The 26,176-nt window shown below is 41.0% G+C and overlaps 1 protein-coding gene across 7 annotated transcripts in view; it reads left to right on the top strand.

Annotated features, from left to right (window-relative positions):
- Positions 1-97: 97 nt before the first annotated feature.
- The window catches only part of Anks1a (ankyrin repeat and sterile alpha motif domain containing 1A), a 161,071-nt gene continuing 134,992 nt past the window's right edge, over positions 98-26,176 (top strand). For 2 of the 7 annotated variants that reach the window (XM_074082384.1, XM_020164127.2), the window contains exon 1: positions 143-357. In XM_074082384.1, the coding sequence (XP_073938485.1) occupies positions 158-357 (200 nt within the window). In that variant the 5' untranslated portion in view covers positions 143-157. Of the gene's footprint in view, positions 358-26,176 lie in introns of all 7 variants that reach the window. The other 5 variants (XM_020164128.2, XM_020164125.2, XM_074082383.1 and 2 more) reach the window with 5 other exon arrangements.

The raw sequence follows: 26,176 nt of genomic DNA, 5'->3' as shown, positions 1-26,176 counted from the left end.
CGCGCCGGTGGGGGGGCAGAAGGCGGGGGAGGGGGGAGGGGGGGTGGTGTCCCCGGCAGGTCTGGGGGGTGCGTTGCCCGGAGACGGAAAGTTTGGGATCCCGAACAGGCTCCGCGGCGACCCCTGGGAGGGGGTCCAGGGGGTGGCGGTGTTGGGGATGGGGAAGGAGCAGGAGCTGCTGGAGGCGGCCCGCACCGGGCACCTCCCGGCCGTGGAGAAGCTGCTGTCCGGGAAGCGGCTCTCTTCAGGCTTCGGGGGCGGCGGCGGCGGCGGCGGCGGCTCCGGGGGCGGCGGCGGCGGCGGCGGCGGCAGTGGCGGCCTCGGCTCTTCCAGTCACCCCCTCTCCAGTCTGCTCAGGTGGGTACGCGCGGGTCGGGCCGCCGCCTGGGGACCCTCTCCCTCGCGGGTCTCCTGGGTCCCCAGAGAGGTCTGAGCTCCCTGGGCTCGGACGGGTGGGCTTGCGGCGTGCCGGGCCTGCGGAACCGGGAGCCCAGGGGAGCGCGGGCTGCCCTTATCTCGCGTCCTGACCTGGCTGCGAAGAATGGTGGGAGTGCCCAGGTGGCAGCCTCCGCGGCATGGCACAGCCGGGCTTCACCTTCGTCCGCTCTGGGGTGCCAGCTGTTGTTTCTCACAAAAGCCACTTTCGAGCAAATACGTATACATGTGTATATATATATGCAACCTCCCCCACCTCATGCAGAAACTCCCACGCCTTCCAGAGTCTCGAGGCTCCCCTGGAGGAAATTCTGTGGATTTCCTTCTCTTAGGAACTTGGAATCTTCCACTAGGCTCTGCAGGACTGCGCTTTTGTTTATATTAAAATTGTTTCTGGATTTATCACGTTCGAAATGTTCGCCTTTGAGCCCTTTTTTGACTCGAAGCTCCAAGTGTTGTTCCTTGTAGCCCTCCTCACCGGATTAGTCTAAGTGGCATATGCAGGGTTTATCATTAAGAAATAAAGATTTAGAAAGACGTGTTTAGCAAACTGAGGTGCTTTAAACGTTTCCAAGATCTGCTAAAATAAACACTGGGATCTGGGGATGCAAGGCTTCGGGGAGGGGAGGGGGAGATCCCTTTTGTGTGGCTCTGAAGGGGGATTGGAGGTGCTATGTCAGTGTGAGTAAAATGTGTTTGTTCAGCGACACTTTCATAGCCTGTTTTCTTTTCCTTCCTTGTTCTTCTGAGGTTTCTAAGATGTGGAAGTTCACTTAGAAATGGCTTGTGTTCCCTATTAGTTTATGTAACTTCAATTTGAGTGAGCTTGGACCAAAGAAACACAAGGCTGTAAAAAAATCGTTAGGTATTAAGTACAGAGTACCAACTCAGATCCTTACAAGAAGATTTTGAAAAGCATTGTAAGAGAAGAACCCTGTCCAGGGGCTTCCTCTGGAAAAGAAAAACCCAGAATTGTTTGCTACTATTTCTCCAGCCCTGGGAACAATACTGGCTCATAGTAGGGTACTCAAGATTTGTTGAATAAATAAAAGAAACAGTTGGAGGATGACCAATTTCTAAATAAGCATGGTGCTGGTACTGACTGTAATTGTTGGTAATTCAGAGTACAGAGACATCACTTTGGGATTTGATGGAAGTCATGACTTCTTCCCTTCCCCCACCCTCCCCACCCCAGGAGAAGAGGGACTTAAGCTGACCTTGAAGAAAGTGAGGGTTTGGGTAGATCAAGTACGATAGGAATGTTTCAGTTGGACATACTATGATCAGAGGTATGGAAGTGAGAAAGGTGACTTCTTTGGTGCTTGTAAGCCTCTAGGAGAACTTCCTCCTTGGACCCTTAAGTAGTTGGGCACCTTAGAAATAAAATAAGAGTAGATTGGTATACTTCTATCAGAGTGACAGTTTTTCTCATGTTTATATTCTCAGGCTCTGAGATGAGTGTCTTGCTCAATAAATGAATGTTGAATGCACAAATTGGATTTTCACTCCTACCTAGATTCTTTGGCTTTCTGCAGTTTTAATGTCTGAAAGATATGGGAAAGACTATATAAGTTTGGAGGTGCCTCTGTCACTAATGAATTGATGTAGCAGTTGGAGATCTGCCAGAGATGCTTCAACTCCCAGCACATCCTACTGGAGCTAGAAACTTTCAAGTATCTTCTGCCTTCAAGTACAGGTCAAGTTATTCTTGGTACTTTCACTTAGAGGTTGGTGAAATTTTGCTGAAGATTTAGCTGCCATTTAGTTAGCAAGACGAGGAGGTCTGTTGAGCACCATGCTTCTACCTTGGGCTTCTTGATGTTGTGTTCAGTCTCTGTCATAAATCACTGGTGGTGTCTCCCTTCCCCAGAGCAAGAAAGCCTACTCCTGACTTGCTCCTCTGTCTGTTGTACAGGCCCTAGATCCTAAAAGCTTCTCATTCCTGTGACTCCTAGGGGCAGGGAGGATCTTGTTACCCTAGGTGTGTCATTAATTAGAGGTGACTCTGGTTAAACCTACTGAAAGATTTCTGAGCAAATGAGACCATGCATTTACATAATCCCTAGGTCAGCATGTCCTCTCTCTGTAAGTTTAGAAATAGTGGAGGTGAGTCCCCTATGACCCCAGCCTCCCTCTCTCTGTCAAGAACCTGGGTTATTTAATGAGAACTGGGGAATCACAGCTTCAGATCTGGCCTTTGTATTAGTTGGTGCCTACCACCCCCACTAGTGTAGCCACTTGCAACCTATCTTTGTCCAGCTATTTAAGGAACTTAGAGCTTCAGTGGGTGTAGCTTTAAATCCTATGTGTATTTAGTTATGTATTTTTGCCCCCTGCCCCTTATTTCACAAAGGCTGTGTGTATTCTTAAGCTACAAAATGCACCCTTCTCTCATTCTTACACTCCTTGGGCTTAGGTCTTAACTTCTTAAAGCTCTCCCTGGTGACCCAAATACACACAGATCTCTGTAGCCACTACTTGGGAACACATCTATAGTATATGGTTTATCAGCTCATACTTAGCTGATCATACTTAGTTTATCACTTTGGCCTGTCAGTATAATATTTACATATACTATTCCTCACCTATTGAGAGTGTACCTGAGAATCAGAAAGTCAACCAAGAAGACTTCTACTAGAAAAGAAAGTGTTAAATATTTCGTGTTGTTTTGACTCTGTGTGTTTACCATTCCTTTATTCAGTCTATACAGTGTTAGACTGAAGATCACTTGTTCTGGTATCAGGCTGCCTGGATTCACAGTCCACTGCTACCACCAACTACCTTCTGACTTTTTGTAAGTTAGCCAACCACTTTGAGCCTCTGTTTCCATATCTGAGGATAATACTACCTGCCTTCTAGGTATTGTCTTAGGTAATGTATACAATGAACTTGCCACTGTTCCTTGCACATTCTAGGGACTCACTGTTAGTTATCCTCAGTTTATTGCTTACAGTTTTGCCATGCTGTACCTGCTATGTGCAAATTTCCTTTTTTTTTTTTTTTTTTTTTTGTGGGACTGGTGTTTGAACTCAAGACTTTGCACGTGCAAAGCTGGCACTCTACTGCTTGAACCACACCTCCAGCTCTTTTTGTTCTGGTTATTTTGGAGATGGGGTCTTGGGAACTATGTCTTTGGGCTGGTCTTGAACTGTGATCCTTCAGAACTCAGCCACCCAAGTCGCTAGGATTACAGGTGTGAGCCAACAGCACTCAGCCATGCCAGACACATTTTAAATGATGTTCTTTTATGTTCAGTGATTTTTTTTTTCCCCCAAGGCATGGAGATTAGAAAGAGCAAATAAAGGAGAGGACCTGCTCAGTCAGTCATATTAATGCCATTCATTAACCAAATGTTTACCCATCAACTTGGTGCCAGGTGTAGTGATTGCTAGATGCACTGTAAAATGTATCTCAGACCTGGTACATTGTAGGTGCTTTATCAGAATTAGCCCTTCTCCCTATATATTCCCTTACAGAATTTATAGTAATATGATATATATCGGTGTGACAGATTGTCAAAAAAAAAAAAAAGGGCAAAATTTATTCCATGCTCCCCTCCCCAACTCCCTTAGTTATTCGAGGCTTTTGACATAGATGTTTATAGCCCTACGCACCTGAGTAGGCTCCAGGCAGCATTGTACTCTATCACAGTGCTACAATTTATGTTTATTTTTGTACTTTTAGCCATTAAATAACAATTCAATTATGTTTAATATAACTTGTTAGTGAAAGTAGGAAAAATATGTATTTTAGTTTTCCACTCAACATGATTCAGGTATAATTTTTGCTGCCTGAAAGGATGAAGCAGTAGGTTAGCTAGAAAACATAGTTATCCAAAATGTCAAGTCTTACAGAGGTTCTGGATTGCATGAATTATACTTTGTGTAATACTGACTCATTTTCTAACTGTATAATGGGTGCACACCTTCAGTCTACAGCTTGGGAGCTTGGGACAGACACTGTATTAAACTTTTTAACTTAGGATGTTTTTTAGCCCTAGGCACATAGCAGGTATTCAGAGTCTCATAGAATGGAAATTTTGCTGTATTTAGGGTTATAGTGAAACTATTAGTTACCAGGAAAACAGTTTCTGTTTGAGAATGCAGTAATATTTGGGTTAAAAGTGAAGTCTAACAATGAAAGGACCAGTGATCTGAGAAAAGGAAATGACAAAAGAAGACTGATTATATAATAGCTTCAAACTGTAAGTTGAGTCCTGAACTGTGTGCTGGTGTACATGAATAGGAAGGTAAAGTGAAATGCATCCCTCAGGGTTCAGAAGCCCAGAGAAATGAAACCAAAGGTTGTAATTGTGGAGGAGACTTATGTCATGGTTTAAGAAAATCCTGTTCTTAATTTCTCAAAGATGAGAAGAATGAAAAGGGGAAGCCAAGGAAGTTTGCTGGAGAAATCTGAAAAATTATAGACAGTAGCAAGAGATTTGGTATAAGCTCATTTTTACTCTTCCATCTTGTGGAAAAAACAAAACAAAACAAAACGAATACCTCCAAATAGACATGCATTCCCTAAGATATGAAAAGATTCTAAGATAAGGAACAAAGAATGAATTTTTTTTTTCAAAAATGAACCCTATCTTGTGGACAGTAACAGATTCTCCCAAATACTAGATTTGACAAGTAGTTGATTGTTTTTAAGAAAGATTAGTAATGTTTATTTAAAAAAATGCACACTTTTTGTTTTGTTGAGACAAGAGTCTTACTATGTAGTCAAGGCCAGCCTGGAGCTCAGTATATAGCCCAAGTTGGTCTTCAACTTGTGATCTTCCTGCTTCAGCTTCCCAAGTGCTGGGATTACTTTTTTTTTTTTTTAAAGAGTGGTGAGCATAACCATTCTTTGTACATGATTCTTTGTTCACCCCAGAATGCCTCTATAGCTTGGAGATTTTAATGGCACATCTTTTTCTCTTGCTTTTTTTTACTTTTGCCCTACTGTCCAGATTTCTTTTTGACCATGCCTACTTTGATTTTAACATCCTAAGGATGAGGACAACCCTGACCATGTAGGGATTGTAAAATGGGAGACCTGGAAACAGGGTCTTGTGGATTTGTTTGATCTAAGTTCCTGCTCTTCTAAAAGCATGCCAAGAATTAAAAACAACAACAAAAACACACAGCTAATTCCCTAGGATAACTAAGATAACATTTTCTGGATTTTCCACTAAATTACCTAAATTAATTAAAAGCAGTTTTTCAAGAACTTCTTAAAATACTCCTTTTAATTTTTAAGTGTGACTGTTGGGATGGCAGCCCTTTTCCTTTATTTTGGAATTGTTATATATTATTACTTTTTGTAAAGGAGAATGTGGTTACCCTGTTAAAAACAACAGTACAAGGTTACATGCCTGGAAATGTCTTCTGTGGTGGTTACTTTATATCAAACAAACAAAATGAGCACTTCCCAACATGCATGAGTTTGATCTCCAGCAAACCTCCCCCCCACCCCCGAAAAAAAATCTATCTAGCATGACTACTATTAAACTGAGTGAAAGATAATATTCAGAGATTTAATAAGTCATTGATCGCTCTCTTTTTGAATTTCCAATGTAAGTTCAGTTTTTACTGCATTAATTACCAAAATTAGAGACTGGAAAGAGTGGAACAATCTTGTGGTCTGAAGAATTTGGTTTGTATACAGTTAGCTTTAGTATATTCACTTGTCATGGGGTTATGGTCCCAGTGAAAGTTGCATCCTTGGCCAGAAAAATTCCTTCAAAAAAGTTCTCCCCTCCTTCTTGGTTTATTTGCCCAAACAGCTGTGAATTTTGGTTTGCAAAAAGGAAGTTCAGGCTATTTCTGCCCTAGTCTTCAGTAGGAAAGTAAATTACTAGGTTTTGTAGCCCAGAGACACCAAGGAAACCCCAAAAGTAGACAGTGAAGAGTTTGTTCTAGGAAAAGTCAGGTTCTCCTGTGGGTAGGAACTTACACTGTTTTTTTTTGGAGCGCCTTCAGCGAATGTTTCCCACACTGATTTCCAAAAGATTACTGGGAGATTTTTTGTGGCATAGAAAATTATATTGTATAATATGTTACATTCATAGAACATCTTCAAATAACTTTGGTGTGGTTAGAGTTAATGGTAGTAATACCAGAAATTATATGGTATGGCTTTTTATTTACTCTTTCTCAGTAATTTGTAGATCAAGTTCATTTGGTTTACAAATAAAAAAACAGTTTTTAAAAGTCAGTTGTCTCTGCTTTAAAACCAGTCTTGTCTGCTGGTGATGTTAGTTATTGCAACTATTAAAAGTGGTGGACATGACTCAGGAAGAAGAGCTGCCTGTCCCAGCTTACCATACTGGAAAGGTCGTGGCATGGCAACTCAGGGTCAGGCTCTGACCCAGCTCTGTCTTGTGACTTAGGCAAGTTATGAAATTTCTGCAAGCTTCTGTGTCTTCATATGTAGAGTGTACCTGGGATAGTACCTGTTTTTTAATTTTATTATTAGTATTTTTTTTTGGTAGTACTGACATTTGAACTCAGGGCTTTGTGTTTGCTAGGCAGGCACTCTACCACTTGAAACACAGCTCTAGTCTCTCTGCCTTTTAAAGAAGCATCAAACTAAAATATGCCAGGCACATAATGCCTGATACATGCCAAAAGATTGGTAGACAGACCTTGGCTGCCAGAATCATCTGACGGGAGCTAGATGCTTGCCTGCTTTGATGAACCAGAATGATGATCCTGTTTGTTAAGGACATGTTTTGTTTTGTTTTGTTTTTCAACTTGTGATTTAAAAATTTATAATAATCGATAACAGAGGATCCTAACCTTTTCACATGTGAGGAATCCCACTTTTAAAAGCCCAAAAATGATAGTGGTGGCAGTTACAAATTAATGCATGGCTGTAATAGTACTTTGATGTTTTGAAATCCAAAATTTTGGGATTGTTGGGAGAGTGATATTAAGCCCCTACAGAGATTTTGGCAACACGCTAAAATGTTCTATTTCTGCGGTAAAACCTGTAAATATTCACACTAAATATGAAGAAGCTTCATATCGGTTTAGATCAGGTTTTACAGCTAAACAGTTTTGCTGCTAACTTACACAAGTACATTTTTAGAGCTTTTCAGATGTTTGGAATATAGATAAGGGATTATAGATCTTTGCCTTTATTGTAGAAGATTTGCAAGACATATAAAAATACACAGAAGAAAATAAAGTTATTTAGAATTCTTCCACCTAAAGAAATTAACTGTTGTAATTTTGGCCTTTTTTCTGTGCAAACTTTTTATTAAATGGAAATGACATTGTTCTATGCATACTTTGTCTTTAACAACATTTCATTTAATATATTGTGAGCATGGTCAGTTTCTATGCTCATTTTAAGTGTATGAGTGATAGCTATACTGTGAATGAATGTATGAACTATAATGTATCTAATCTCTTCGTTGCCATGGGGCATGAATTTGATTTTAATTTTCTGGTATTAGAACGGCTTTGTAATGAAATCCTTATAGATAGGTTTTTTAAAAAATATATTTTTATTTTCAGTTGAAGTAGTAATTGTACCTGTTTATAAACAAAGTGTGATATTTCAGTATATATGTATAATATGTAATGATCAGATTAGGATAATTAATATATCTTATCCCTTCAGACATTTATCGCTTTTGTTGAAAACATTTGGAATCCTCCCAACTAGCTGTTTTGAAATACTCAATTGTTGTTAACCATAGTTCTCCTTGTAGATAAGTTTTTGCTTATCTACATACACATGCTTTATCATTTTGTATGCTCAGTAGGATAGTAGAGGTAATTTGAGTATTCATCTGTTGCAAAAGTCATATATATGTAGTTGAAATTGAGAATTCATAATTCTGAGGCCCCTTACCATTGGGAAGTAATGCATTGATCTATGGCTGCTAAATGCTACCTGTATTCAGAAAGTTCCCTTTGTGCAAGCATGGGAGTTTTCATGGTCAACTTAGGTCTCCTGTGGTGTTCTTCAAAGGCAAAATGTTTTCAGGAGGGCCATTAATAGCACAGATATTAGCATAGAGCAATGTGCTCCCAAGCAGAACAAAATAAAACAGTTTTCTCTCTCTCTCTCTCTCTCCCTCTCTCTCTCTTTTAGCAGGAAATTTGAACCCTACAGTTCTTGTGAGACCTAGGCTTTGACTCTGCCTCCATGTGATGGGGGTCTATACTTTGTCATGGCTGCTTATTGCACTCATCTCAACTGGAGTGTCTAGAGAGACCGTGCTGTTTGGAGATCATTCAGGCCTTTTACTGTGACTGGAAAGGCAGCTCCAAATGCCTGTCCCACTAATAACATTGTCAGCAGTCATGGTGGAGCATTCATTGATACTGGATTTTAATAGTAGTATTGCAATAGGAAGGTATTATTAAGTGCTTACTAGGATTAAGAAAGTGCATTTTTTTATCACTGTCCTTTCTTTTGTGCATTTTGTTACTTTCTGTTCAGATATCCAAATTATAATTCTCTTATTTATAAGTTTTAAGTTTTAAGCATGTTAATTTTTTAAGGAATATATTTTATTAAAAAGATTGGAGACTGTTAACCTTACCTGTGATTAGTTAGGCAAATTGGTAATGTTACTCGAGGTGTCAGATGTTCAGAAAATATCAACTAGTTTATTTGGAGATTGATACTTTAACCTTAAGACCCTTCTAAAGGAAATATCTGCCTGTACTTCCACCCTGTTTGTCCAAGTGAACCCAGTCTGTTGACTTTGTTTGCCTTTTACCCAAGCAAACAGTCGTTGTGCTTTTCTTTTTAGTTTTCTTTAAACATATTTCATTTCTCAAGTTATTTTTTCTTTTAAATTGTAGTTGAGACCCACTTATTAAAAAGTCTAATAGCTAGAAAAAATTACCAAACAGATCAGTTTAGAGCTGTTTACTGGATGAGCTGGAAAACTCTCAGACTTCCTCAGAGTTTGCTTTTTAGAATTTTAACTCTTTGCTGGGCCTGGTGGGGCCCCCATCCTGGCTTTGTTCATAGCTATCCATATTGTGTCTGCTGATTACTCTTCTCTGATCTGGCCTGGTAAAGTATGTGCATTGACTCTTACTCTCATTGGGCCCAAGGCCAGCCTCCCCATTCTTCAGGTCTCTGTGTAGCTCTAATAAAATTTCAGAGCAAAGCCCAGCTCATCTTGTAGTATTTGAGGTAATTAACTCACAGGTTAATTCACAACAGCTCAGGGCTATTGCTAGGACTGGGCTGGAGGTGGTGTACATGTATATATTTGGGACAGGGGTGTTCTCTTGAGCACTATATTGCTCTGTCTCTACCAAGAACTTAACATCTGTATTTTCTCAGTCTGCCATCACATCTCACCTGCTAGGTCGTTGTTGTTATTCCCATTTTACAGATGATGAGACAAAAGTGTAGAGAGAGGTAGAAGTGACCAGCCCAGGGCCACACAGAAAAATGCAAGGCTAGGAGTCTCTGACTCCCAAATTGTTACTTGGAAAGCATTATGTTTAACCATTTGGAGAACTCATTCTCTTTGGATGAGAGTTAAGCCATCACTTACTATATGCTTGGGTAAAATTTTACCGAAAAGATTAATTAGGGATTTATTGCGTTCATTTAATAGCTGCTTTTAAATAACTTACTTTGTGCCATGCATGGTTCCAAGCCCTGCACAGACATTAAGTCATTTTATCCTTGTAGTAACTGTTTAGGGAAGGCACTTGAGGTGTAACCATCTTGCTGATTGAACAAACCAAATAACTTGAAAAAGTGGTAAGCCGGTAATGTAGACCTTGGTTTTGATCCCAGGCAGACTGGCTCTGGAGTTCTTGCTCATAGTTACTATGCGAATGGGAATTCTACCTTTTACTCAATATTTAACACGAAATCCCTTTGTAATACTTGGACTACGTAAAGTGAGGTAATCTTATTTGTTTTTAGTTATTGCCAGTTTCCTTGTAATATAGGAAAGTTAGATGAGGGGAATGTCTTTAAACATATGCCAAATAATATATTAGTTTAGAAGATATGGAAAATGAAGCTCATGCAGCTCATGAGGAGAAAAAATCCTTCCATTCTGTCCTTCTCAGAAAGTTCTCACTTTCCTTAAAAGCAGGTTCTCTAGTCATGAATTTTACCTATGAGAAAATCCAGCCCTTCCTCCCTCAGTTGAAAGGGATAGAGATTTCTTTGGGATGCAGGAAATGCCAGATGCACTACCAGGGCCAGGGTGTGTGCTAGGGAAGTGAGCTGAACAAACTGAGAAACCAGAGGCTTGAGGATGTGTATTTATATCTAACTATTTTTCCCACTGTACACTGTTCTCTCCTCTCCTTCATTGGTGCTCCACAACAAATTTTGCATTCCCAGACAAATATGATTATCAAAGAGTAGTATCTGGCTGAGTCAAATGATTGTTGGTAGTAGCTCGAAGCCTGGGATTATGGGATGAGAAATGTTACTTTCTATAACCCTTGATGCTTTCATCTTCACAATCCTTCCATGCACATTTTATTAGTGCCCATTTTACTGATGAGACTCAAAGAGGTGAAGAGAATTGCCTACAACTGAGGTTTTCCTCCTGCAAGACCATTAGGGTCTATTTAATGTGGAGATCATGACTACTGGAAAGATGTCTGAGACCCTGGTGGTGGGGGAATAAGGAAAAGATAGGATTCTAACTTAAGTAGCTGTAAAAATACCTGTGGGTCCTATATGCTTAGCAGTAATAGAATTGTTCTATTACTTTTTATCTACTAAGGAAACTACTTCAGATATTGAAATTGGTAGGGATTCCAGATTTGTTACTTTCTAATCAATTGCTATCTCCTTAATTGTATGTGTAAGTTCCAACTAGAGAATAGGGTTTGTTTGTTTGTTTGTTTGTTTGTTTTTTACCATCACTACTAAACCCAGAGCAGATTTTCAAAAAAGGTTTTTTAAGTAAATGATCCAGGATTAATGGCTTTGCTTTAGATTTCTCCCTCCTCTCCTCTCCTCCATTCTCCTCCCCCTCTTTTCTTTCTTTGCAGCACTCGGGTTTGAACTCAGAGCTGCACTTGCTAGGCAGGTGCTTTGCCGCTTGAGCCATGCCCCCTCCTCCCCCAGCCCTTTTTACTTTGTTTTTCAGGTAGGGTCTCCTGGTTTTTGCTTTGGCTGGCCTAGACCATGAACCTCCTACTTAGGCTTCACAGGTAGCTGGGTTGACAGGTGCCCGCCATCACACCTAGCCTTTTTGTTGAGATGGTGTTTCTGCCTTTTTGAGTCAGAGTCTCACTGTATAGCCCAGGCTGACCTAGAAGTCATAATCCTTCTGCCTCAAGCCTCCTGAGTGCTGCGGTACACTTGTGTGCCAACGTGCCCAGCTAGGATCCAGTATGTTTTACTAATTATGATTTGTTGATGAAATTGATAGAGCTCTCTCTGCAGTACTGTTGTCATACTTGCTAAGCAGGTGCTATGCCACTTGAGCCAGTCTGCCAGCCCTGGAGCTGTCTTTTTAAAATGTCTTTTCCTTCCCCATTGTGATAGGTTAGACTGATGATTGCCTTTAGTTATCACCATTTCCAGTCACTTCTGTCTAACATATGCTTTTTGACAGTTTTATAGTTCATTTACAGAGAACAGATGAAGATGGGATCCAGGTATTTAGCTGCTCTCATTCAGTTGGCAGAGATTTGTGAAGACCTAATTTCTTTTTTGAGTAAAGTTTCACAACTGTTTAAAAATATCTGTGGTGCCTGATAGGAGGAACCATTTAGTATAGTGTTATTAGTACTATTGAAATAATATAGTAGAAATTAAAGCGAAGATTTTCTTTGAGTGATGGTTTCCATCATAATCTGTAAAATTGATTTATTATATAAGGTGTGTGTTTTTTATCTTAAAATTAGTGCTTTCCAGTTGGTTTGTGGTGGTGTTTGTCATTTTTATAACCAAGCTGGGGGAGAGGGGTATGGGAACTTTTTGGGCTTCTTTGCAACTCTTAAAATTATTTCAAAATGAAATGGTGACTGATGGTGGCTTTGGAGTCAAGCTGCCTTAGTTCAAATCTTGCCTTTGCCACCTCCCAGTTGGGAGATATAACCACTTAATTTCTTTGCCTTAGTTCCCTCATAATAAAACTTCTCATTTAAGGTTGGGTGAAGATTCAATGAGGTAATGCACATAAATGCTTAGAAGTTGCTGTCTGCTGTGAATATTTGTTAATATTATTATAGAGGAAGCCTGGCCTCCTTTTAAGGTGTTCAGCCATTTAGCTGTAGATGTAGTCAGTGCTGTAGAGTTTGGAGGAGAAGGAGGTGGCAATGGGTTAGAATGGTCTGGAAACCTTTCCCCTTCCACATAGCTTGTATCCTTTGGAAGTAGGGCTTGGCCCTTGCCTTTGCAGGAAGCCAAAGATTCTGATAACTGGTAGATTGGTGTGGAGGAGGGAACAGTACTGCTTGAGGTGAAGGTAGAGAAGCTTAAATAGGAAAGACCTGTCTGCCCAGCAATGAGTAAAGCAGCTGTCCAACAGGAGTGGACAGAAGCTTCCTGTGGAGTCAGTAGATGGGGGTTGGCCAGGTAGGCTGGTACCAGGTTGTCATGGACTTGGATGCTGGCTTCATTGAGTTTAGACTTTAATCTTTAGACAGTAGATTGAGGGGGGAAAAGGAGGGAAAAGAAGAATGAGAGAGAGAGAGAGAGAGAGAGAGAGACACACACACACACACACACACACAGATAGGCTGACAGGCTGACAGGCAGACAGACAGAGAGAAAGACAGGGAGGGGGAGGAAAGATGAGAGAGATTTAAAACAGTTCAAAAAATTGTTCAGTCTCAACAGGCTTATAGAGTTCTTTGTTGTTGCTAAGCTGTGTTATGATCAAATGATTATGAGCTCAGTAAGTCTCTGGAATAAATGTGTTATTGAATGTGGTAGCTTCTCTGTGCCTTTGGAACATTGTGATACACTTATTATGTGAGACATTTATTTGGTGCACTGCCAGTGATTGTTGTGTGAATTCATCTGCTGACCCTCTGCAGTAACACCGTGGCCCAGGGCCGACTCACCACTTTGACTGTGCAAACATGTTTTGATTTCAGAACCTCATCATCATTTGGGCTGGCTTCTGTCATAGGGGAAGTGTGTTTCTTTTATTAGTTAAAAAAATTGTTGGGACTGGGGGTGTAGTTTGGTGAGAGTGCTTGCCTCGTATGTACAAGGCCCTGGATTCCATCCCCAGTGCCGCCTGGCTCCCTCTCTTGCCTGCACACAAATTAAAATGTAAATCCAGATGGGTACTTGCTTATTAAATGTAAAGATATATATTTTTGCCTATGAAGACATCTGTGTAAGTTCTACCATGATAACATTTCTAGCACTCTGGAAGGCTCCTTTCTATCATCTCAGGCAAAATGCCCCTCCTGAGGTTAACTGCTATTCTTTATTATTATTATTATTTATGCATTCATCCCCATCAATGCGTCCATATATACATCATAATTAATTATGTAGGTACATCAATGTTTGCTTGGAATTTCTTACTCTTATGTGAAGATTTAATTTTTGGTGGGAGGTACTGGGATTTGAACTCAGGGCCTCATGCTTGCTAGGCAGACACTCTACCACTTGAGCCATTCAACCAGCCCCCAGGTTAACTGCTATTCTGATCTTTCTTACCACAGAGCTTTGCCCCGGGACATGTTTCTTTTTCTCCACTATATAAAGTCCACGGTACTGACAGTGGGGTGAGATCAGGGGAGGGTCTATATGTGCCAAATACTACACTAAACACATTCCCAGACTCAACATAAATCCTCCCATAAAACCACAGACCTGGGCTTATGTAACTTACTCAAACTCAGTCCCATCTCACTGACTCAATTTTTTTTTTCATCTCATGCTGCTCTGTATCTTCAACTGACATTTGCTGTAATAATTATTATCATTATTAATGAAGTCATCTTAAAGTCTTTGGTAGTTTACTCGATGGTGAAAAAACAGCAGTTAACTCCCAATCCTCATTTCTAAGTGCATTTAAGTGATCAAAAGCTTTTTTGCATATCTTGGGAAGTAGGGGGAATTGTGCTGATTTCGAGCCAAAGGACTGTGACAGTTTCTTCATTTAATGAGTGCCATGTTTTATACCAGATCACTTGCTGGTCAGTGGAATTACAGAGAGAAAGAATGTCTCAACCCAGCCTTTTGATCTGATGAGGATACAGATAATGATCAATAATCAAGTGTTGAGTGCTATGCAATAGAGGGCTGCAGGAAGGTTATAGAGGATCCCAGGGATAGGCTTGAGAGAATTCCTCCTGGAAGAGATGAAGGCTGAGTGGAGTTTAAAGGTCATAGGAGCAGTACAAACAGAGAAAGGAAAGTGAGAGTTGTTCTAGGATAGAAGTATACAATGTGTACAAAGAGTAGATGTCTGAAGAACTTGGCACTTTCAGAAAACTGCCAGTGACTGCTTGGGGTGTGGGAGAGGCAGGTGCTGTGGAGGAGGGAGAGATTTGCTAGGATAGGAAGCAGAGGTGAAAACCATAGTGTTCCTGTTAAAGTGTTGGATTTTATAGTGAAGGTCATACTGGATTTTAGGAAGATCACTTCAGATTTTTTGGGAAATGGATCATTGGGATAGGAGTACAAAATGATCAGGCCCCTGCTGGAAGGCAGTAGCAGTAGGTACGAAGAGGAAGCCAAAGGAGGAATGACTAGTGATTTGTGATTGTTCATTTGCAGTTGATAAAGCTGATCTCTCCTCTGACTTTGCATCTGAATCAGATATCACACTGTATAATGAAAGAGTGGGTTTTTTTTGGAAGGACTGGGTTTTTGTAAGTTACAACTAAAATGAAATACTTTTTCCCCTGTGTCAGTGGAAAGGCAGTATTTGCTTTAGAACAGCCCCATTACTTTGGTGTGCATAGGAGTTTGTAGATAAGGTTTAGAGTTGTATGATAGCTTTTTTAAAAAGATGGATGAATTAATCCTTTAGCTTGTTTTTCTCTTCCTTGCTTATTGTGGTAGAAGCTAAATCTATAAATGGGTGTTCCATGAAGAAGACCTGTGAACACTTAAAGTGAGTGGGAAAGAAGAAAAAGTGGACCTTCCTACTCCTTTCAAGATTTTTGTAGTTATTTATTTACCAACATGTATGCAGAATGCCAAATCAGTTATTTTGGTGTGTGGGGGGGATGCTGGGGTTTGAACTCAGGGCCTCACACTTGCTAGGCAGGTGCTCTACTTGAGCCACTTTACCAGTCCCCAAATCAGCACTTCTGTGAAATGGCCTATTGGGTAGATTCTAGGGGTTTTATAAAGTTTAAATCTAACCTGTCTTTGTTTTGGCCTGAGTGCTACTGGTGTAGCTCCTTCTGTGTACACAGGATAGCTGTGTATGTGTGTTTGGGGAGGAGGGGGCAGTTCCCCCTAAGCCAGCAGGACTGTCATCCAGGCCTCTAGGGCTTCTTCACTCCATAGAGCTCTGGACCTTGGCTGTTGGAAAGAATGTCTTTGTATGAAGCTCCAAGACAGCGTGTGCAGGATTGAAGACACTAGAAAAAGGTAAAACAAGCTCCCAGGGCTTTGTGCTTGGTTATTTCTGGAGTTCTAACCCTGTGTGGTCATTAAGAAACCTAAACTATATCCCTTACGTCCAGTCAGCTAAAATGCAGACCTGCCTCCCTACCCCAACTCCAAATGTCCTATTGTATAAACTCTTGACAGTTTAGAATGAAGGATGGTAGTATAGGGCAGAGAATTCTCTTTACAGGAATAGGAGGCCAATGGCTGCATAGTTACAGAGCCATACGTAATAAAATTGCAAGACACATTTCTTGCCCCTGGAGTCTCTGTTGTGTTCAGAGCCACTAGGAGTCCCTGGTTCTCTAGCGTTTGGGTTGTACCCCAGGATTGCTAATGCTTTTGCAACAACACAAATTCTTGTTTACTCGGGATGTTCATTTCAGCTTTAAGTTGTAAGCAAACAAGTTGCTACATAAGCAGCAATTTATGAAAGCTGAGCATGTGTGACCTCAGCTCAGTGTTGTGATGAAATCACATCTTTCATGATATATGTGGTCATTATTGTGTTGCATGGTAATTTGGGAAACAGTTCCCACAAATGACTGTAATTAGTATTAATGTTTACATGCTAAATCAAATTTTCAGTGTATTTGCTCTCCAGCATCTCTCATTAGTATCCCTGTCAACATTTTTATTGATACCTGTGAAGACTGGTATCCTCATCTCTTGAATATTCTGGCTCCCATGTTAGAACACCAATCCTTGGTTCTCTACCCTAATAGCCCCTTGGAGGGGTGGGTGGTCCTCAGCCCTGTTTTCTCTCTCCACCCAGCTCAACCAACGAACGAGTAGCTCTTGTGGCTTCTTCCTTACCTGACTGTACTGGAAGTCTGGGGTCTGCAGAGAATAACTCTCCAGACCCTGGGACCCATGGACCTGTCCAAGGGTTAGACAGCATGCTGTTGGGGTGAGAGAAGCCCCTTCACCTGAGAAGGAATTGGCAATATGTTTTACTAAAGAAGATGGATTGAAGTAAGTGAAAATTGCTTGTCTATCAGATGGTAAGGACTGCATAGACATTTATTTGTAAGCTACTTCATTCTACTGCGGAGCTGGTTTTAGAATAGAAAAAGGCACTGGGAGGAATACTTAGATAACTTAGAGCATCATCAAGCACAAATGAGGCAGACATTTAAGAAGTTCATGGAAATGATTCTTAGACTGAGCCACTTCATGAAAAAGTCAGTTAAAATTCGGAAGTTAAGCAGCACTAATTATACTTTGTCCACCAAAATATTTCGCATGTATTAAGTCCCCACCACTTAATTTACAGTGGTTATTTTTGCAGTTGTGTCCAGTGTTCTACCACTGAGCTACACTTCCAGTCTCAATGTATTTCTTAATTGGTTTGGGAGGTGGTAAAATTTTTCTAAGGGTGAGAAGGAGACAGTTTTAAAAATTCTCTTAGCCAATACCAAGTTAGCCGGGATGAGAGAAACAGTTAATGTGTCAGTCCATTTTCCTCCAGGGTCCGGTAATCATTTCAGGTTTATTCCATGAAAAAGACATTTGAGCTCCCCGTGTTATTGACTGTTCAGATTCTGAAGAACTTAAAGGAAGATTCCCCAAGTGAAGCGAGAACATTAACATTGTACTGTGGACACTAGGAACCGTGTTTGTTGTACACAGGCCTGTCTGGGAGCAGGGTCAATTGTAGGGTTATTTCTTCCTATTTGTCTTACTGAGGGCTTCTGGGGAGCAGTTAGTGAGAGGGCAGAGTTGACCTGGCATGGTAAAAGAATGTTGAGTTGGAGGCCTTGCCAAAGTGAGGGGATTAGTTGTATGACCTTGTTTAATGTATCTGATCTCCTCAGCTGGAAAGTGGGCTTATATCATGTATGTAAAAGAGCCTGTATGTAGACAACCCTTGTGTTTGTAGTGGGAAGTATTAGCTAGCTCTTCCCATATGTTTATTTTTCAGATCATCTAAAGTCTGTCTCCCTCATTAGAATATTAATTCCCTAAGGCCTTGGCTGTCTATTTTGCTCACCATGTATCCCTACCCCTGTGGCAGTGCCTAGAGCTTAGTAGGTCCTTCCATACTCTCCACAGCAGCAGTACTAGGTTACTACTATGCCTAGCTTGGGTTTGGGAGTATAGACACACTTCAGGTAGGCATAGATCTGGACTTGTTAACATCTTAGAATCTTAGAGCGTCAGGCCTAATCAGTGGGTTTTTGTTTGTTTATTTGTTTTATCAAGGTGCTGTTTGGGTTTTTGTGTCATTTTGGTGGCATTGTTTGAGACAGGGTCTTGAGGCTGGCCTCAAACTTGTAATCCTTCTGCTTTAGCATCCCAAGTGCTGGGATTATAGGTATGTGCCACCACACCTGGCTTGATTGGATTTTTATATATACAAAATTTCCAGAGTGTTCTCTTCTTCTACTTCAGCCTAATTGATGAAACTAATAGTGAGGTGAAAGGAAAGGCTTGCTGTGCTCTCATTTTGAGATGTGCCAGCAAGTTCTTGAAGCTCCATCTCTGCTCCACTTTGTTTTGTTTGTCTCCACTCCTGTAAGGTGGAGCTTACAGGAGTCCTCTAAGAGAAGGTACTAGTTCCAGATCAGAGCTCTTTGCCCTGAACCCTCTTTTAATCTCTGAAGAATTTAGGGGTAAAGAGGCATCATGTCTGAATCTTACTTGTTAACACACTGTGGAGAATCTGAACATGGAGATTTGTGGAAGGATGAAACCAAAGTTTCAACCATGGTGCACTTTTCAACAAATGTTGCTGAATTGGAGTCAAATTGTACATTAATATGAAAATGAAATTACTTTGGATTGAGACTCTGCTTCCTCTGTGTTCTCAATGAAGCCTGTGATGGAAGAAAAATTAGACAAAGTGCTCTCTATAAAGTCTCTATTTTAAGAAGAATGATTCAGAGAGGGACCTGGGACTAGGAAGTTTTTATCAACAAATGCAAAGTGAATTGCCAAGTTTGCCAGATGTCTCACTTTAAAGAAATGTTTCCTCGTTTGGTCCCTTGCAAAAGTCTTCCTTTTGCCTCTGAAATATGCTCTGCCTCCATGAAACTTAAAATAAAAAAGTTCCGGAATGTTCAGAGTCTCATCTGTTTTGGGTTTGTAATTCTGTATAGGATAGCTGGGAATTGCATTGCATAAAGATAAAGACAAAAACCACCATATTATTGATGGGAAAATTCCCTAAGTTTTGGGAAATTTCCTTAAGTTGTTTAGTATATTCCATCTCAGTCTTTCACCCCACATTTATTGAGCACCTACTGTGGAAAGTAGCTCCTCTTCTCTAAGGCAGCAGCAACTTCCCTGCCACCTGTAATGTGTTCCTCACTGCAGCCGTTGGCTGTGGTTTGGATGCAGTTCCCATGAGCTCATGTGCTATTTTGGTTCTCATTGTGTTGATATAAAGGTGGTGTCATTTGGAGCACTGCCCTTGGAAGGATAAAATAGTTCTGACAGGACTCCTGAGTTCTTTCAAGAGTAAGTTGTAAAGCAAAAGAATAAGGCTGATCCCTAAATCACTCTCTGGCTTCCTGTCTTACCATGTGGTGTCTTGCTCTTGTATGTGCTGTCAACATGGTGCCAGCACCATGCCCTTGAACCTTTAGAACTGTGAGCTAAATAAACATCTTTTCTTTATGAGTCACTCAGCCTCAGGTATTTCCTTATAGTAACAAAAAGCTAACTAGTACACCATCCTGCCCTACTTGTTGCAGTAGAGTAGAATGGCTCATATTTAAGGGAAGGCCTTTCCTTTTTTAGTTAGACATATACCACTCTTTTGGGGGTAACATAAAAGCTCTCTGCTTATTCTTTTATTTGGTTCACCACTAACTCTCTTGCATTCTATATAGGCCTCCATGGGGTCTGTGTACTCTTGTAGGCAAATAAGTAGGGGGAGAAGGAAGAGGGCTGTAAGGAGTAGTTCCCTCAACCTGCTGGCGCCTTTCTTTCTACCCCATGAATGGAAGGACAGAACTGCCTATGGAGAAGTGGGAGCTACCCCTTGGTTGAGTAGAGGAGAGGCACAGTTGACTCTAGGTACGTAGATGTCAGTGATGTTTTCTTTGGCACTGTTCATTTTGGTGACCTCTTCAATTCCATACAAGTTCTGCCACCCCTGCCCCCGTGTTCCAAGTTACCCATCAAAATTTCTGTGACCACTGAGTAGATTCATCTTGATACTAGAAAATCAGTTTTTATAAGAGAATTCACATTGAAGTGCCAATGAAATGGCATTCTGCCCTGTTTTACTCTGTCAAACTAACCAAAATTCTGGTGGTGTGATGCAGGAAGGATCTTTTTGAGTAGTTCTTTGCTTTCTTCCAGCAGGGAAGTGGGGAAGGGGCATCCGGTTCCTACAGAGTGCACTACTGAGTTCTCTATTTCTGCCCTGCTCACTGGCCTCTTCTTTGGACCTAGGGCCAGGAGGTCCCTGGCCCAGCTGGGCCCTACCTGTCTACCTCTTGCTGCCCTGCTTAGGGTCACACCAGCTTATGAGTGTGAAGCTGTGGGCAAGGACTGATAAGCAACTTGCAGAATTCTGTATGGTTCAGTGCTGGAGAGGGGAAGAGGCTGTCCTTCCTTACCAGCTCCCTCCCCACTGGTAGCACTCACTCACTCACACACACAAACACACACACACACACAGACACAGCCTCTTCTAAAGGGCCTTACCTTCTCCTCAGTTTTTCTGCCTCAGACCAACTCCAGAAATGTCCTTCCTTTTCCTCTTTCTACCCCCTTGCTCTATCTGTGAGGTTAGCCATGCCTGAAATCAGTACACAACCTTGAGACATGGTGGGTATGGAACACCTGGTTGAAAATCAAAGGGTGTAGAATTCTGTACAGGTGTGGTTTGGTGATTCCCTTTGAAGGCAGATGTGACTTGGGAGAGATAGTGTGTATGGTGGTTAAGAATTTGATTCTTGAGCCAGTTCAAATGCCAGCTCTCGGCTTAGCAGTAAGTTACTAAATCTCAGTGCCTCAGTTTTCTCACTTCCCAAATGGGGTTGTGATAGCGTCCCCCTCAAACAGTCATGAGGAGCAGAGGAACTGCTCACACACAAGGGCATGCCAACAGTTAAATATATATATGCTCGTTAAATGTTAGCTTTACAGCTGTTGTGTAAGGGGAAGCCACGGGGCTGATAAAACGGCATCCAACAAATTCATCCCTAATGCACCTGTGCATTCTGTGAGGAAAATTAGGAGGAAAAAAAGGCAACATGAGGTCTCTACATCAGTTTCACAAAAGCCATCCCATTTAGCATGTTCTCTCATGGTCTCCTTAAAGATGGCTGCTAAATATATTTCCTGAATTTTATAGTCTCATTAAAAGTGTTCTGTTGCCTTCTGATGTGTTTAAGTAAAAAAAATTAACAATACCTTGTAACTATGGCATATTAAATGTGAATCTGACTTTCATTTTGAATTTTAGATATGTTTTAAGAAGTTGATTTGGCATATCAGTTGTGACTGGTAAGCTATAATGTTTTTAGTTCTTTATGCAAAAAGTTGGAAATTAGTCCGTGGTGAAGGTTCCCCAGATGACCATTGTTTCTAGGAGAAAATGAAATACTGACTTGGAGGAGAATCTTTTCAGATCATGGCTAGCCTTGAGGCCAAACTCCTTCCTGTGTCTTTGAGGCTTTTGCCATCTGGTTCACTTCTCTCCTCACTGCTTGAGCCACTCCACCAGCCTTTTTTTGTGTTGGGTATTTTTGAGATAGTTTTCTCGTGAACTGTTTTCTCAGGCTGGCCTTGAACTGCAATCCTCCTGATCTCTGCCTCCTGAGTAGCTAGGATCACAAGTGTGAGTCACCACTTGTTTCATCATTTCCTTAATCCAACCAATGTTAAGTGCCTTTTCTGTACCTGCAGCTAAGCTATTTGTAATTCTTTTGAACCTGGGCTTTGCTGACTTACAGTTAGACCTGTCCATATGCCTCTTTGCTTAGAAAACTTCTCATGCTGGGCTCTTTGCCAGCTTCTGGCCTCATCTTAGAATAGGTGGTAGGTGGTAGTTAAGCAAGTTCACTCTGGAGTTAGGCTGTGTGGGTTCAAATCCCAGCTCTGCCACTTGATAAGACTTTGACCTTGGGATGTTTCCTAACCTCTCATTTAGATTGGCAGTCAGTAATAATAGTAGCTGTCCTTACAGTGTAATTCTGAGAATCAGATGGGGTAGTCCACAAGCATACTTAATATATTCTTAGCACATAGTAGCTTCTTGGTAACAGCTATTCTTATCACCTTTATGTCGCTGCTATAGGAAGTCTTTCTGATTTTGCTTGTGAAGGTCCTTCCTCTGTGTTCCCAGAGCCTGGTTTATAACACTTGTTACTACATTTATTGTGTGGCATTGTAATTTCCTGTTTGCTTGTTTCTATCCACTTTAGACTGCCAGCTTTTTTTTTTTTTTTTTTTTTGGCAGTATTGGGGATTGAACTCAGGGCCTTGAGCTTTCTAGGCAGGTGCTCTACCACTTCAATCATGTCTCTAGTCCTAGACTGCCAGCTTCTTAAAGTAGAGAAAGCCTATTTCTTGGCTGCAGTCAAATCCCCACTGCCTAGGAGACATTGTTGCTCTCTCCCATCTACAGAAAGATGTTGGGATAGGTGTGCTTTTTGTTTGTTTTTGTTTTTAAGAGTCCCTAACTGAATTGTTATTGATGGATGGGTCTGCTTGCTTGTTTTGTCAGGGACCCAGAGGTTTAAAACTGTTTCCCCTTTCCCCTCATTAGAGCAAGTTTTAAAGGTGCACCAAGGCATTTGAAATAACACTCATTAAGCCCACTTTGTGCCAGGTATTGCAGTAGGCTATTCAGATTGTTCTTACTGAATTTGATCTAAATTCCTTTTAGTTAGGTGCTAATATAGTTAAGAATTCTGTAACGTGCTCAGAGCCATTGAGCTTTTTTGCTGTTGTTGCTTGTTTTTGTTTTTAGAAAGTATCTTGCTATTTGCCCAGGCTCACCTGGAATTCACTATGTAATCCTCTTGTCTCTGTCTCCTGATTGCTGGGATTACAGGTGTGTACCACCATGCCTGGACAGCCATTTAGGTTAGTAAAATGTGAGAGTTGTTTTGTGGTACTGGAGTTGAACTCAGAACATCATGATGGGTAGACAGGTGCTCTACCACTTGAGCCGCTCTGTCAGCCCTTTTTTTTGTGTTGGGTGTTTTCGGGATAGGATCTTGCAAACTATTTCCCCCGGCTGGCTTGGTACCATGATTCTCCTGATCTCTGTTTCCTTGAGTAGCTACAATCACAAGAGTGAGCCACCAGCACCCAGCCAGAGTTGGGTTTTATTTTGGGTCTGTTTGGCTTTATCACATGTACTATTTTTCTCCTATAGTCACTGCCTACCAAAAGACTTGCAGCTGAATGGTTCTCTGCCCACAGCTGCTGTCTCACCTAGTGTTAAACCTCTTCTTTCCAGAGCTATACAATTAGACTTCAAAAGTGATCATTAAAAGGACTGCTTCTTTTGTAGGGAAGCTCCTGAGTTGGTTATGACCTTATATTGTGCAATTGTAATACTTCAGTAGCAAAAAAACAATGAGACTGTCATGCAGGCAGATAAAGACTCTGGACAAACACAAGCCCTGTAACTTTGGGGAGAAGAGAACTGAGAAACATCAATTTTTATGGCTTCATTTCTTAGTTTGTCCAAAAGTTAAAAATAGTTACTCATGTCTTATGGGCCATATGGATTTCTGATTGGTGCAGAAATTTGCACAATGTATCCAAAGGATAGTTTGTGTCAGACTTTCTATAAAAGTACACCATTAATCAAACCATATTTTCTTCTGAGTATGTTTTTTAAACAACAAAACACATGGTCTTGGAAACTAGAGTTTATTTTGACTCTAGCTGGCTGTCAAAGTAGACTAAGTTAATGAATCAAAATAATATGAACTATTTTTTATGCTAACAGTCACTAGTGTACCAGCCTTTTACAACATCACTTTGTTTTAATTTTTTTTTTGCATACAAAAATCAACTTGGGAGGTTGGGTCTGGAGTGAGTAGCACTTCTGCAGAGCTGTTTCTAGTTGTATTAGGCCTGGACCACTTGCAGGACCCCAAAGGAATCTTCTCATCTGGTTTGCGTTCAGTCTCTCCCAAGCAAGGGGTACAAGGACCACTCTAAATGTAGCAACTTCAGAAATATCCCAGCCTTTTTAGAGTTGTGAAGTTCTGTGAGAACTATGAAGATACAGGAGAAAGAAGGGAGAGACTCTTTGATGTTGATTTTATGTCTTCCAAAATGTTAACATCTTTTAGGAAATTTTGTTTAGAAAAGTTTCTTTATTTTTTTTGTAGCCAGGCTGGTCTTGGACTTACAGCCCTAGCCTCAGCCTCCCAAGTACTGTAGAAAACTTGTTGAAAATGTAGTTGTGGTAATTTATATTCTCAAAAGGACTTATTACCTGAAGTTTTCTGATTAGAAGATGGTATAGACAATGGCTTTCTTATCAAAACAACTGGTACTTGGAGTTTACAATTTTAGAACACATATGCACACACATACACACAAACACCACCCCCTCTACTCTCCATACACCAACAACATCCAAAAACAATATCAGAAAACCTTGAGGTCCTTTTTGGAAGTAGGTTTGTCTGTTCAGACTTGTAGATACAGTATTGATAGCAACTGTTGGCTAGTAAAAGAACCAAAAACTTTTTTGATAAACAAATGGTAATGGCATTAGAAGTGTGTGGACAAACTCAGAACATGTGTAAGTATTCTGAATAAATCAGTGCCTTCTTCCAGGTTATTTATTTATTTATAGCCATTCTGGGGTTTGAATTCAGGACCTCACACTTGCTTGGCAGGTGCTCTACCACTCAGGCCATGCCCTCAGCCCTTTCTATAGGTTTTTATAGGCAGTTAATTTAAAGCACTATTTCTTTCTCTTTCTTTTTTTTTCAGTGCTGAGATTTGAACTTAGGGTCTACACCTTGAGCTACTCCACCAGCCCTTTTCTGTGGTTGATTGTTTTTTTTTTTGAGATAGGATCTTGTGAACTATTTTCCAAGGCTGGCTTTGAACCATGATCCTCCTGATCTCTGTTTCTGGAGTGCTAGGATTACAGGTGTGAGCCACTGGTACCCAGCTATTACTCTGTTTCTTATGTGGATTATTCTTCCTTGACTGTGTTGGGACGTCTTAAGTGGGTATAAGAATAAGTACACTTGGAAGCGAGGTGGGAGGACTGGGAGCGAAAGTCCAGCCTGGAACAGGCCCTGTCTTTTTTTTAAGCAGTAGCACTAAAATTTCTTGCACATTTACTATATTTTAAGGACTGTGCTTAATATTTTACATGTATCATTGAATGTGCACAAAGCCATGTATGCATTGGTACAGTTATCTCTATTTTACAGATGAGGATACTGAGTGAGGGGAGGCTGAGTAACATGTCATACATACAGTGGATGAATCAGGATTCAGCCTGGCACCAGAGCCCACGTTCATAAGCAGCACATTACAGTCATCAGGACTGTAGACATCATGGGAATCCTACCAATTCAAGCTATCATTTCATACATTGTTTTGTCACAAACTTTGCCTTCCCACCTTGATCTGCACACCTTGCTTTGTGTTTCAGCATTTTTTTCTAAGATCAAATCTATCCCTACAGGATGTAGCTCTTAGCCCTGTGTTTCTTCCTGACTGAACGGGAGATAGATTCTGTGAGGTGACTATGCCTCTTTCTCAAGAAAGAGGGGTACAAAATACTGAACCCCAAGCATTTCCTCACCCTAGGTAGCAAGAACTGGAGTCATCCAGGAAGGCCAATACATAGTAGTCAAGGGAAAAGGTGGTCAAGCTTGTGGAGTGCTTCAGAGAAGGAGAATGAAAACAGAAGGTGCCTTTGGTGATGGAGTGTGTGACTGGCCTTTGAGCATACATTCCATTAAGATGAGGAAAAGCAAATGGTTGCCTCCAGGGGCTGTGTAGAGAGAATGGTAGTGAATCTGTTGTCATGGTATTAGGTATAGAACACTGACTTCAAAAGTTTGAAAGGGACAGGAAGAATTTAAATAGGACACTAGCTTGAGGGCCCATGGAGCCAGCAATGCTCTTTTCCTCTCTTGGGAGCTCTGTTCTGACCACATGCAAGAACCTGATGGAAAGGAGAATTGAAGCAGGTCAGATAATGTTAATACTTACCAGGTACTGGGGGACACACATTTCTTGCTTTATGTTG

This window comes from Castor canadensis, chromosome 8 (assembly GCF_047511655.1).
Source record: "Castor canadensis chromosome 8, mCasCan1.hap1v2, whole genome shotgun sequence".
In the NCBI taxonomy this organism is placed as follows: Eukaryota; Metazoa; Chordata; class Mammalia; order Rodentia; family Castoridae; genus Castor; species Castor canadensis.
Note: the sequence above shows the minus strand (reverse complement) of the source record. Positions and strands in the feature narration are given on the sequence as shown.